The sequence below is a fragment of the Rhea americana genome, unplaced genomic scaffold (genome assembly GCF_003343005.1).
Source record: "Rhea americana isolate MKP2758 unplaced genomic scaffold, rheAme1 scaffold_36, whole genome shotgun sequence".
In the NCBI taxonomy this organism is placed as follows: Eukaryota; Metazoa; Chordata; class Aves; order Rheiformes; family Rheidae; genus Rhea; species Rhea americana.
Window position 1 is genome coordinate 5566943 of NW_028186490.1, and position 14201 is coordinate 5581143.

The 14201-nt window shown below is 41.9% G+C and overlaps 1 protein-coding gene across 2 annotated transcripts in view; it reads left to right on the forward strand.

The window, feature by feature from the left end:
• The window catches only part of LOC146591793 (uncharacterized), a 29980-nt gene extending 23203 nt beyond the window's left edge, over positions 1–6777 (forward strand). For both annotated transcript variants that reach the window (XM_085312324.1, XM_085312323.1), the window contains exon 12: positions 6345–6777. In XM_085312324.1, the coding sequence (XP_085168450.1) occupies positions 6345–6443 (99 nt within the window). In that variant the 3' untranslated portion in view covers positions 6444–6777. The remainder of the gene's footprint in view (positions 1–6344) is intronic.
• Positions 6778–14201: the final 7424 nt, after the last annotated feature.

The following is a 14201-nucleotide window of genomic DNA, read 5'->3' on the forward strand; positions in this document are numbered from 1 at the left end:
GCAGTGAGGTTCATGAACATCCTTCTAAGCATGCTGTTAATGCTCCTCTGAAGTGCCTAGGACTAAATATGCTTCATTCTCCAGTGTGCCATGAAGACAGCCCCGTATATTCGTTTAGTTGCTTGAAGGTAACAGGACACTGAAATCAATAGGCAAATCCTTCAGATTCATAAATAACTAATTTAACTTTGATAAACCTTTAAGCAGAAAGCTGGGTTCTACAAACCCTGTAACTCTTCTAAAGAGTTTTCAGTGTGATTTTATGAAATAAGGCTTGTAATTTTTATTCATACTACGAAGTAAAGTAAACTAAATCTATTCTCTTAGTCTTTTGATTGACAATGTTGGAACAGTTTTCCACTGCTATTGCAACYTTTGCCGTTAGGCAGTTTTATCAAAATCTGTAGCAGAGAGTCTCTGAATTTAAAAAGTGTCATGTCCTACTACCTACATTTTAAATACAGTCTATTTTCACTGACTCTCCGCTTCAGCAGTCTGAGACCGAGCTGTGCTGCAAGAGGGTTAAAGGGAGGACTTTGTGTCCCTGAATAATTTAACTGGATGTTGGACTAGCATGATGGCTTTTAACCAGTCTGTAAGAGGCTACTGGATAATTAGATGTGAGCTACAAAGTAGTGATCCAGATTTATAGACCTCAGTAACTTTGTAGGTGGTTGTATCTGTTAGCGAAGACGTTAGTGAAGCTTTTACTTGAAAACTAGAACAAGAGTAGTCAAAAAGGGTAAAATATCAGATTTGTCCTTAAGCATCAAAATGAATTTGCTCAAAACCAAGATATAAAATATGCGTATTCTCATAGTAATTTAATTCATATGTTTGTATGGGGGAGGTTGCTTGATTTCTTTGTTGCTTGTGTCACCAAAGCCTTGTGTCAGCACAGCATTTTAAGCACATACTATTAAAGCAAACGTGCCTGCAAAGAACTTTAAATCATTTTGCTCAGTGTAAATCACAGCACATTAAGTCAAGCTGCATATAAATCTGGATCAAGAACCAGGATTACTGTGTGTACAGTATACCTCTGTTGAACTGGTGGCAAACACAAGAAAGTCATTACAGCTGTAGCCACTCCAACTTTAATTCATGCTTTTGACTGTGGGTATAGAATAAGCATTAGACAGAACAGTGCAGTAAGCACATGGCTTATTTCAAATACTAAATCAGTCCTTTCAAGATTGTCATCTCAGTATTTAATCATCCTTATGGATTTACCCCTTCATTTCGAAGTGAGAGAAACGTGGCTTCTCTTCACTGCCTGTCAGGGAAACGAAGGGTTTTTTTTCCTGTGGTGAAATGCCTTGGTGGATCGGTGTTGTTTATCTGGTGTATGCTCTGTGGGAACACTCTGTGGGAAGATCTTTGCGATAGCCSAATTCCATTTTCTAAAAGGGTGCTTTGTGTTCGAACTGTTTTTTTGAAAAAAAAAAAACACTTTTGAAATATTTCACTAGTGAAAATAATTTTTAAAAGGAGAGAGGAAACAAATCTTTTTTCCTTGAATGGTTTATACAACTACATTAGAATCAGCAGCTGCTTAGCGAAGTGGCTTGTGCGGTGGGATCGGCTGGTCCCATTTATTGGAAATACATGAGAGTTTCTTTCAGGTACTTCCTGTCCCTACCTCTACATTCTCTTTCCTTGCGGCTCATACTGGATTTCTGTCCTGCAGAGGACTGTAACTTAATGCACTCTGGAAGCAAGAAAAGCTTTACCAGGAGCACGTCCAACTCACTTTTACACGAGCAGTTAGGAAACAGCTTCCAAAGTCCCAATATTGGAATAGATAGATAATTTTCTTAGCAGATCACTGTTTGGAGCTGAACCTCATAGGCCCTTCACAGTTTACAGCTCTTGAAGCTTTTCAGATGGCCAGGAATATCTAGGAAAAAAAAAAAAAAAAAAAGGTCAGAGAAAAGGGAAAAATGAGCCAGTATCATCAGCCAACTGGCGATAGAGACCTTGAGGATTACCCAAACTGCAGGGTGAAGCTACATCCATCCCTATCCTTTATCAGCAGTGTCCCTCAGATCCAACATGGGAAAAATTCTTGCTTAAATTGCTTCCATCTCCAAACCTCTTTACAGCCATATAAATCTCTTTCATTTCATATTATTATTGACTCAGAAGAAAAGTCAATGAACAAAATCAGTAAATGACTTAATAACGAAGTGGAAAGCAGGCTCCATCACCAAGCCRGCCACGGCAGTGCCGCTGGCAGGTGGTCTGCCGAGACAGCGTCTTGGAGCTCATCAACTTCCTAGAGAAGACTTCTCCTTCCTGCCCAACCCACCGCGCAGACGGCCTGGTGGGGAGAGGGGAGCTGCTGGGGCGCCAGACGAGCCTCCTGGGGCCCGGGGCGCTGCGGGAGAGACCAGCGTGCAAAGCAGCCCCGTCGCGAGCAATTACTAGTTCACACGCCAAACGTGGCTTTCTCCTTGCAGTAACATCAGGCCGTGTCCTTGCGCTGCGGCGTTTCCTGGATCACCTTCTCCTTTTGCATAAAGTTTCCTCACCTCAGGCCGGGATCATTCAATTGTTCTGGTCAACCGTAGAAAATCCCTTTGGGCCAACGTGCATTTTGTAGAGGACCAGGGGAGCTGGCTGAGGGCCAGGGTCCCCGGTCGCCAGGGGACGTTCGGCGCTCCYGGCCGATCAAGAACACGCGCAGGAGTGCGGGGCTGTCCAGCCGCACGAGGGACGCTGCCTTTCCCAACGCGTTTCCTGCATGACCTTGGGCAAAACGCTGTGTCCCTGCTTCGGTTCCCCACCTGCAAAATGGAGACGTTTGGAGGGCAAAGTCAGATAAAGCAATTTTTTTCCGAGAAAGAAAAAGAATTCTGTAACTTTCTGCAATGACATCCCACACCAGACCTAGATAGAGTATCATAYCCCAGTTCCAGAAATAAGAAACGGAGTCTGGGGAGGCTGTGAGTGGGCCTGTTTGATTTTTATCTACGTTATGTAATACTGCGATAACTTGTCTGTGCTAGTGCTCACCAACGTGAACGCAAGACTTTGCCAAAAGATAAGGCCTCAAGTTGCACAACTAAGTGAGAGCGGTGGCAGGTGCTGGCTCTTTCTCAAGTGCTGCATTGCACCAGCCTCGCGGGCTGCCGGGCTGCTGATCCTGCACCAGAGCCTCAAATAATCTATAACGTGCAGTAACCTACAGCGAGTATTTACTGAGTAATTTAGAAGATTCCCCAGCTGTCGATCTTTTCAATAGAAAGCCTTGCTTCATTTATCGAACTGAAACTAATGTGTAAATAAAAATAGGGACTCAAATATAAACATATGATACAGTAAATATAAATAAAAGAATCAAAGTTGTCTTTTCTAACTCCAGTGATATGCCTGCAAACCAACCTGTATTTTTGTTGAGCACGGTGTACCACAACAGTAGTTTTTTGAATCCCCACAGATTAGAGAAGTGGGATACAAAAGTTCAATGGATGTGACAGGAATAAACGGGACATAAGGAGTAGTGCCAGCTGGTTAGTACCTATCTCTACACTGAGCCTGGAAAAGCGCAGAAGACTGTAAATGTTTTGAGCGAACAGTGCTACTCTTGTTTCCTCTGCTCTCTAGCAGCAACTTTTCAGGTTCACCTGATGTGTTCATCTGCACAGATAGCCTACAGCAAGGGAGTAGGCAAGAGGGAGCTGAGAGGCACACAAATTTGATTTTGAATATCTAGAAAAATAGGACTTAAAAAGCAAAGTGCCCGAATGTGAGCCTTTCAGATAAAGGGGAGCTGGGATTGGTTCTGTTGCCCAAATCACACAGCACAGGACGTATTAAATCTCCTCCRTTTGTGAAGATACGAACTTTCCTCTCTTTGAAATAGAACTAATTAATTCCTATGAATAATTTAATTTAGACATATCCAGATTATGTTGGTGGTGCACAGAGTAATAACTTTTGTTTGATCTTTTCCACAGTCTTTTTTTAGCCTTTGTCCCTCTCCTTCAGTTATTTCTAGTTATCTTTTCTAGTTACTAAATAAAACCCACGAGGCAGGAATATTCAGCAAAGACTCTTTTGTCTTTCATAATTTGCTGGCCTGCTATAAAAAACAAGCCAGAAGCGACCTTTGGATCACCTGCCACAGCGAGCAGTACTCTGAGCAAGAAACCACATCCCCACGCTTTGCTCCTGCGCCTTCCTTGGCTTTTGGAAAAGCCGTTACAAAACGTAGACTGATTCTCTCTTCGCTGCTCTTGCGAGGAAATGTCCTCTCTTACTTTCTAAGGCAAGCGTAAAGGATCGGGTGAATTTCGAGGGCTGTTTTGTTGCTGTTGTCCTTTCATTTATACCACACCRTACCGTATTCACGGCCAGCACCGCGTGGGTGGTGGACACTGTGCACGCACAGAACAGAAAGACGGTATTAGCCCAAAATGTTTGCAAGCTGTCTGGCTTCAGTCATGGGCAGAAAGGATGATAGTTAGCTCTATAAATCGGATTTCTTCCTCATACTTGCTCCCAGGGCAGAGCAACTGCTCGCTGTCAAATATTGCCAATAGCAAGTTCAGACTAGTTCCACGTGCAGCGATCAATCTGCTCAGGACAACACAGGCATGATTGCTGCGGAAGCAAAAAAAGGTTTGTTCTTTTTTTTTTTTTTTTTTTTTTTTTTTTTCAAACTCTGTACCCTTGAAATATGATTGCAAAGCTTTGAGGATTTTATACTAAGCATAGAATGGATGACGGGTGCTTTGGTGCCTTTAGATACCTTTCCCAATTGCTGTGTTCTCTCCTCTTCCCTCGTTATTAAGCAATTCTGTCGTCTGCGACTGTCCTTTTCTTGTGACAAAACCCGACTTTTTCAGAGAAGCAAGAAATTGGCACCTAATTTGCGTTCCAAAGATTTTAAAAAGAATAGAACTGTGTTCGGAATAAGGCACAACGAATTATAAAAACAGATCAGAAATGTGGCTTATTTCATGATGAATATTTAAGAAATCTTAGTGAGTTAGAATGAGCTCACAGTTTTTTAGAATGACTTGGAGTTAGAGTTATATCCTCTCATTCAGTAGGTTTGGTTAAAGGTTTGTTGTCATTTTAAGCTCATTCCAGGAAATACGAATTTACAAAGTTCTGATTTAGAAATGTCCTCCTAAACATAAAATTTAAGACTAAAATATTTTTTTTTGCCTTGGTGTTTCCTTCAAAGGATGCAGTTCTGATAGGAGCATCATACATGGTATCTGTCTCTAGTAATCCACCTTAAAGTTATCGTGGCTAGTTTTTCCTCTCTGTTCTCTGTAGATATGGCTGTTGCAATAGGTTCCCTGCTGCTGTGCCCTGACTCATCTTGGATCCTTTCCTCCCTGGATTTCCATGTTTTTGTGAGGCCTTTTTTCCACGTGGCACTTTCAACATCAGTGGTAGTTCCAGCAGGAGCAGAGAGGACTGAAGCTAGTGGTCTAAATTTTTGAACTGTAATTTCCATTATGTGGCACCGCATTGGTGCCTCGCCTTTGGCAGACTTGGGTACATTTATCTCACATCACAGGAGAGACCAGATTTTAGAAGGCTGCAGCAGAGATGCGAGTATGTAGAAAAGCTATATCAAAAAGAACTGGAAAAAGGGCATTGAAGTTCTTGTCTTGCATGGCTGGCATGACAATAGGCTTTAGTAAAGACTAAGAGGAAAACTATCAAGTTCAGGTTTGCCCTGGTTTAGTTTGATTTAGCAACAACTATAATAGAAAACGAGAAGTAATGCAACAAGCAAAGAACATGATCAGAAAAAAACAGGTAAAAGTTGTGTAAGTGACTGAAACCAGCCAGGGTATTACAGGCACGGAACAGCAGTAGAGGATAAATCCACAGGAGAGGAGTGGAGAGTTTATATAGAAGAGCTGAAGTATGGAGATGCTGGAACATAGACTGCCCAGAAACATAGAAATCTGGTGAGCCAACAGTCCAAGATGGGTGAGACAGCAGCAGCAAAGGGTATGTTCCCCCAGGAACAGAAAAGAGAAGTTACTAATGATGATTTCAGAGAGGCCTGTTAGGGACAGCAGCAAACTATTTGCCCAGGAGCCAGGACAGGATCAGTGTATCTCCTTCAAACTTTGAAGGCACTGGAGTGGGGCTGTTGGAAGGTCTGCAGATCATGCTGGAGGACTGGAAGAGCCCCAGCATTTCTATCATAGCAGTTTTCTTACTGGTGTAGATAGGGAACGCAAGGTCCAGAATTTTTTTATGCTGGCTGATCATTTTGCTTTTAAGAATGCATTTTAGGATTTAGTTGGAAAGACCTTTGTCTGAGAACACTGCCATGTCTTTAAAAATGTTCCTAATTCTTTTCCCAGGTCACCTGCACCGTAGAGACCAGAGACAAAATCCACACAGCTCAGCTGCGAAACGCTCTCCTGGAACGCTACCCTGCAGTGAAGTGGACTGAACGGTGATGAGCAAAGCACTAGGCAAAGTGCTGGGGCTCTTCAACAAATATTTCACAGAGCACTAACTTTGAGGCACTCAGAACAAACATTATCTTTCAAAACTGAAAAGTTAGCAGATAGTTCCAGGATATTTATTTCCTGTTCAAAATGTAGCGAGTGTCCTTGGGAGTAAAGTTAAACTCAAAACTTTAGCTTAGTGAAGGGAAATTTTATAGTCTCTACTGGTGCATTGTGCATGTGTGTGTACTGGTGCATTCAATAATGCGTTATCAGCTGGCTATCTGGATTTTGACTAATATGTAGAATCTAATGAAATTCAATAAATAAATAGGGGAAGGTATTTTTCTTTATATCTGAATATAGACCTCTCACAGGTCTTTTCATTTTGATGCCCCGCATTAAAGTAGGTAATGTAGCTCCTTCTTAGAATCATAGAATCAGTAAGGTTGGCAGGGACCTCTGGAGATCATCTAGTCCAACCTCCCTGCTCAGCAGGGTCATCTAGAGCGTGGTAGACAGGGTTGCATCCAGGTGGTTCTTGAATATCTCCAGAGAAGGAGACTCCACAACCTCTCTGGGCAACCTGTCCCAGTGCTCTGTCACTCTCACAGGGAAGAAATTCCCCCTCATGTCCAGGCGGAACGTCCTGTGCTTCAATTTCTGCCATTGCCTCTTGTCCTGTCACATGGGACAACTGGAAAGAGTTTGTCCCCGTCCCCTTGACACCCTCCCTTCGGGTGCTTACACACATTGATAAGATCCCCCCTCAGTCTTCTCCCCAGGCTGAAGAGGCCCAGCTCTCGCAGCCGTTCCTCATAGGGCAGGTGCTCCAGCCCTCTGATCATCTTCGTAGCCCTACGCTGGACTCTCTCCAGTAGCTCCATGTCTCTCTTGTCCTGGGGAGCCCAGAACTGGACACAGTACTCGAGATGAGGCCTCAGCAGGGCTGAGCAGAGGGGCAGGATCACCTCCCTCGACCTGCTGGCAACAGTCTTGCCAATGCACCCCAGGAGACCATTGGCTTTCTTGGCCACAAGGGCMCATTGCTGGCTCAYGRTMAACTTGTCAYCCACCAGCACTCCCAGGTCCTTCTCTGCAGAGCTGCTCTCCAGMWGGTCAGCCCCCAGCTTGTRCTGGKGCCTAGGGTTATTTCTCCCTAGGTGCRGGACYCTGCACTTGCCCTTGTTGAACCTCAGGAGGTTCCTCTCCGCCCAGCTCTCCAGCCTGTCCAGGTCTCTCTGAATGGCAGCACAGCCCTCTGATGTGTCAGCCACTCCTCCCAGCTTGGTGTCATCAGCAAACTTGCTGAGGAGGCACTCCGTCCCCTCATCTGGGTCGTTGATGAAAATGTTGAACAGGATGGGACCCAGTACTGAGCCCTGGGGGACACCACTAGCCACAGGCCTCCAACTAGACTCCACACCACTGATGACCACCCTCTGAGCTCTGCCTTTCAGCCAGTTCTCAATCCACCTCACTGTCCACTCATCTAACCCACACTGCCTGAGCTTCTCTAGGAGGATGTTATGGGAGACAACTGCTGTAATTTGCCATACTACTAGTATAGTCATTTTAAATTCTCAAGCCAGAAGCAGCTCTTCATTTACTGAATCTGCTTCGGGAGGGGTGTGTATGTGTTTGTGTCTGTGTACATTTCTATTTGCATAAGATCTTTGCTATCATGAAGAAAAATACTAAAAAATACAATTAAAAAAACTTGGAAAATAAAATCAAATACTGCATTGTTTTTTTCAAGGGAAAATGATCCTATTTATAATGTTTCAGAAGATGTTGCAGCTATAAAAAGCATACTCCGCATATAATTAGATCGCATATGCAGAACACAAATGCAATCCTTCCCCCTGCTTTTGGACACTCAGTATATCGAGCAGCATCTAAAATGGCTGTTTTCCTTTATAAAAAAKGATTTCCCAACTCACGTGAATTTTGTGATTAGCATTCCACAGATCATCTTAGTCTGCCTAAAACAGATTCTATCCATCTCACCTGACAGATTAAGTGCAATGTTAAGAGTGAAATATCTTTAAAGTCCACGTGTTAATAAGTAAAGACAGCTACAGAAGAGGAAGCCTGAGTCTTAGGCAAGTGGCTAATGCAATTAAGAAAGAACACTTTGACCTGAATACCATTTTCATCACTAGAGACAGAGACCTACTAATAAGGTAATACAGTGGGATGGCAAGAGATATAAGAGAAGTCAGGCCCACTTCTAAGTGTACATAGCTCAGATGCCTTTCCACCTGGGCAAATTCAATTTACAATCATCAGCTGCAAAAGAGCCAATATAAACCATTGCACTTGTTAAATTTAGGCAGGATTGCCCAAATTTTGGTTGTAAGAATTTTAATGAGAGGTTCTAATCTTGGTTCTGGGATATCAAGTTGATAATTAAATGCACAAAATAGATATGTATTTAACAGTGCCCTAGCAAAGCCCAGTTCAAAATCCAGAACAGTCAGAGGGAGTGTTTCCATAGGCTGTGATTTGAGGTCTGATGCGCAGAGCTGGGTGAGCTATTGTTAAGTGTCTGTGAAATTGAAATTTTATTATAGCTTTTGSTGAAAAAGATGCTGTAAGCCCATAAGGACCCTGTATTGCTTCCATAAGATTTATAAATGGAGTTGCCATTTTTGGTTCCTCTCTATAGTTAGGAATGTCCTTGCTAATATGTTTCCTTTTGTGGGTTACAGTGCAAGATTTCTGTCACTAGAATGCAATCCAAAAATCACAGGTGGAAGAGTGGAGGTTGTCACCATGGGGAGAGGGGAACAGCTTCATCAGCCCCCTTGTTATTTTAGTCCAATTGTAGGCAAGAAAGAGCGTTGTATAAAGCGTTACAACAACCTACTCAAAGGATCCTTATGGACTACAAAGAATAAGCTGTACATCTTATCTTATGTATATTTTAACTATATGCCATCTGCTATAAATATAGGTGGATATAGACACAAAACCAGGCTCTTTTTGTTCCTTCTTAGTGTGGCTCACAAAGAAGCTGGAGTGGAGAAGAGGCTCTCACAAATGATGGGTAAATAATGAAAGTTCACTGGTTTGGTGTATTTTTCAAAGGACTATGTTAGTTTGCACATGAAACTAGAAACTGTTGATGCCCCAGGGGCTAGCTTCCTTGTTTTCTTGCTGGCTAGAATGATTTTGATGGCACCAAAACATCGCCTCTAAATCACATCCTGTCAGGCAGAACTCCTTTTTTCATGGTCAGAAGAGCTTATAAAAATTATATAGAAATATAGGATGACAGAATACATGATATGTACCTATTATTTCCACTGAAGCAGGTGACCAACCACTTCATCAAAGGGCAGAATTTGGAATGGAAATACACAAATAAGAGTCTAAATGTCACCTCTGTCAGCAAAACTCTCAGAGGATTGTGAGGACATCTCAGGTGTCCAGCTGAGAAGAAAATTAGGCTTTTTAGCCAAAGTTCTCACTAGTGGCCAACAGTTTCTCCTGTCTGAATTCTTTGTTTACCATCCTGCATTTATYTTTTCAGACACTCATAGCATTAACAACTTCATTTCTAATCAGTGGGAACTACATTTAGTCACTCTTCATAAAATCAGGGCAAAAAGAGCAACAGGTTAAACAATCAAAAAAAAGGGGCACTTAACTAGCAGTCTGATTTTGAAAATTTGTTTTGAAATAAAATGGACAGAAATATCTAGACATTACTTCATGTGTCACATATGACGTGCAGTTTGGTTTTAACTTATTATACTAGATATAAGCATAAATCATAGAACATTTTTCAGTGGTAAGCGAGCTCCTTGCATGTTGATATAACGATATCAGAGTTAATTTCCATTCTCTATTACTTTTACCTAAGTCCGTTGGCTTTTAAAGCTAAGATGGAAAAACCTCCAAGGGAAAAAAGAATTCTGAACATTTAAGTGAATTTATGCTATTGGAAGGAATATGGAAGTATCTGTACTATCAAACTTTTTGCATCATAAAATGTAACAAGGCTATAGTATTCCAAAGGTTTAGTTACGTGTTGTAAAATGTCTCATTTAAAGAAGCATTTTTATGTAGAGTGTTCTTATACACTCTGAAAAATGTAACTGTAATAATTTTATAAAACAAATCCACAAACTGAAATCAGCAAAATTTAAATCTAAGAACTGTATTTGCTTTATTTGAAAAATAACTAAAATAACACTATGGCACCTCAGCAGCRAAAGATTTGTCATCCTCTTGCATGGCACTGGTAGCAGCCTTGCATTAAAATTCAAAGTTTGGTTGTTTTCCTTTCTGTGCCATTGCCGTTGACCCAGAGCCCAGTGCATTGGTGCAAGCCCAGCTGCGGGCTGCTGGGGAGGGCAGGCGAGCTGGGCCACAGGCTGGTGGGCAGCCCCGTTTCTCCCGGCCTGCCCAGGTGCTGGCCAGGGTGCCTGGCTGGAAACCTCCCCCAGCTGCCGTGGGGAGAGACTGCGTATGCAGACACATCCTGGACGGGGACAGTAAGGGTGAATTTAGCCCGTGATATGTTGTTTCTTAGCTGAACCATGTCTTAGGGCTGCTTGTTGTGGATATTGTCAGCTCCAGCAAGCCAATCCTTTAATTTCCGGATGGAGCAGAAGGCACTGGTTAAAATGCATGTTCCAGTCTCCCGTGCAACAGGATGCTGTGTCTCAGCTAATGCTGCTAAAACTAGGAGTTAGGTTACTTAGCTTTGGGGGAAGGCCTATGAAGACCAGATTTCTCAGGGCCCCAGCACAACTTCTTCCAAGGGCTGAGGCAAACAAGGCATATCTTAAAATGTAACAAGAATTCTTGCCACAGAAATTCCTGATTTCTTCAGTCAGGGCCTGATAGCTCTAAGGATTAACATATAAACTCTTCCAGTAGGGGTTTACCTAACATCAGGAAAAGTTTGTTTCCCTGTACAGGTGGCATGTGTCCTCACAGGTAGGTACCTCACCATCTAACCTAATTCTGGAAGGCTTAGAAACGTGTGCTCTCCTTCCCATTCCAAAACGCAGTAAGTACACTTGTCGTGCTCTAGTACTTCAATATTGAGYGCACATAACAGAGTCCCTGCACCCCTGTGGCCTATCTCTTTAGAGAAAGGAAGAGCAGGGGAAGGCCTTAAGAAAAATAGAGTCAGATTGACTACACCTGAGTGCATTGGCAACAGGATATGAGGGGCCYGCCCTGGGTGGGGGTATAGGTGAGGGGTCTGAGGTGGGTTTGTAGCTGGTTAGGTCTGAAAGCTCTTCTATATACAGGTATTCTTACTTGTTTTTTTCTTTCACTGTCTCCCAAAGTGTGAATTTTGAAAGTTTTAATTTTCTGAAATTTGTTTGTTTCTGTAATAAGCTATCTGGGTTTGTTTARACAGGTATTTTAGCTTGCCTGGTGTTGAAATCAAGTAAGTAAGGCTGTGCCTTCAAGAGACACCTATGTTTTTTTTTGGGGGGGAATAAGTATGGAAGAAATACTGTGATAAAGAACAGGGTTGTTCTTGTTTTGTTTGCACCTCCCTTTTCTCTTTTCCCCTCCTATTTTCAGTAGTGCATGTGCTGGAGTTGTTGTGCTTGGAGATGTATGGGCTTTGTGAGGGCTGTGTGGTCCAGTACAGTGTGCAGGCTGTGCCCTATTACTGTCTCTGCTCTGGAGAGCAATAGTGAAGGAAACTCTGGGCTTTTGTTTCTCTTCCTTCAACAAACCACARCAACCTCTCCAGCTGTTCATGCAGGCTTTGTGCAAGGCCCCTGTCTGAATAGACACTTTATTGATGAGATAAGCTGAATGTATAGGCTGTTAGCTGTAAGCCAAAGGCTATTGTTAAGCTCTAAAATGAGTGAAGTCATAAAAACTTGTATAAAAAAAAGTTTCTTTATTTTATAAGTAGAGATCATATGCTGGGAGGTGAGGTAATAAAAAATGTACAGGCTTGTATTTGATGAGCAAAAATGCCTTTTTTTTTTTTTACTGTATAGACTTGTATATAGTTAAATGAGATTGGCCTCATTAATGAGTGCTCATGTACAACAGCACTGTAGCTGATGATCTCTTATCCTTAGTCAAGCCTGAGGTTAGAAATATAGAAGGAACATATATTTTAAATTTTCTGTATCATGGAAACACTGCCATGTTAATTGCCTTGGTTTTTTTGTTACTTGCCTGGAAGCACTAAAATCAGTGAGCTGGTAACTGCTCTCTGGAGCCCCATTCCTCTAAAATCTCCTGTATTTCTACAAAAGCTCTGCACTTTCTGCCTCTCCTACAGACACTTGGATAGTTCTGAATGTTGGTGTAGATGACTCCTGCTGTGTTTGGAAAAGTCTAGGTCAGAACTGAAGAGTTACAAACTAAGACAACGTATCATGATGCTGAGAGCAAAAATGAGCTCCAGTCCTTAAGGCGCTAGACTGGCTCTTGGGAATAGATTGGAGACATCTCATCACATCCGTTCAGGCGTAACAAGGTTTGAGCTGGCTTCCCATCCCATGTCTGTGTTGTTTCTTGCCCTGGCTTCTCAGCAGTGGAGTCTGATTTGACCAGTGATTTTACCAAGCACGCTGCTATGCAGTTGATCTGCCTATTTGAGGAAGTGCATTGCCCCTGCTTCTGTGCACTCCCGTGTATTATCATCTGATGGTGAAAGTGATTCTTTGGATATGGGGGTAGCTTCTCCTTCTGCCCCCACCCTTCGAACTAAGTTACCAAAATACTGTTTTATGTTACACAATACTGTTTTATGTGGTGGTTATTTGCAACTTGTATGAAATGGTTTCTTTTGATTGTCAGTGCAGACCAAATAATAATTAATACCTTATTTTGGTATACAAAAAATGAGCACTATTATTCTATATTCTATTGCATCTACTTCATAATATTAGCATAAAGTATATTCAGTTTTACATATAGACTTTCATAGCAGGTGCTTTTCTTAAGTTTTCCATGTGAAATGGATTGTTAAACAGCATTTCACTTCAGAAGTATCAAGCAAATCTATTTTAATGCCAGCTTGGCATTTCCTGGTGCTTTGCCTTTTCTTTGTTTCATTTGATTTTACTTTTGATGGGAAATAACACTTTGAATCCCTCCCTTCCCCAACACTCACTCACTTGCAAAAGTTTGYTTTCTTCAGGCAAAGATTAGAAATTGTATCTCATAACCACTGATCAGCAAATACTTTTGAATCTTGGAACTGTGTACGTGTTCTGTCCTCACCCTCTAAGGCTATTTTGTATTTTAAAAACTAGTTAGTGTTGCTTAACCAGTGCTTCTTGGATCTTGAGTCAGGGATCTCCTGAGCTTCATAAATACCAAAAGGCAGACATCATTGCTTCTTACAGCTCCAGGACAGAGGCTAGGATTAATACTTGCAAAATACAATACTGGAAAAACTGAATAGCTACCAAGCAAGATTAGGGAGGGGTAAACTGCTTGAAGGCAGATGAATGCAAGGCAGCTGTATGTCTTAAGTTTAATAAACAATGCCGAATAACCTCCATGTATGCAATACAAAGAGGACAGAGCAGCTGAGCTCTATTAAGCCAAAAAATGATGAAGAGGCTTCAAAARTGCTGATGCTGTCCTGCTAAAATATGTTTTTTAAACCAGTTTGGACAAAAAAATCATTCTAAATTATCAACTGAGTTTTTTTTTTTTGGTTTCATTTCGTTTTCTTCCTTCCTCATTGTGTTGTATTAAGGAAGCTTGTACCTTTGCTTCTCTAAATGAGGTTGTTCTAATCATGCTGAGTCTAACAGC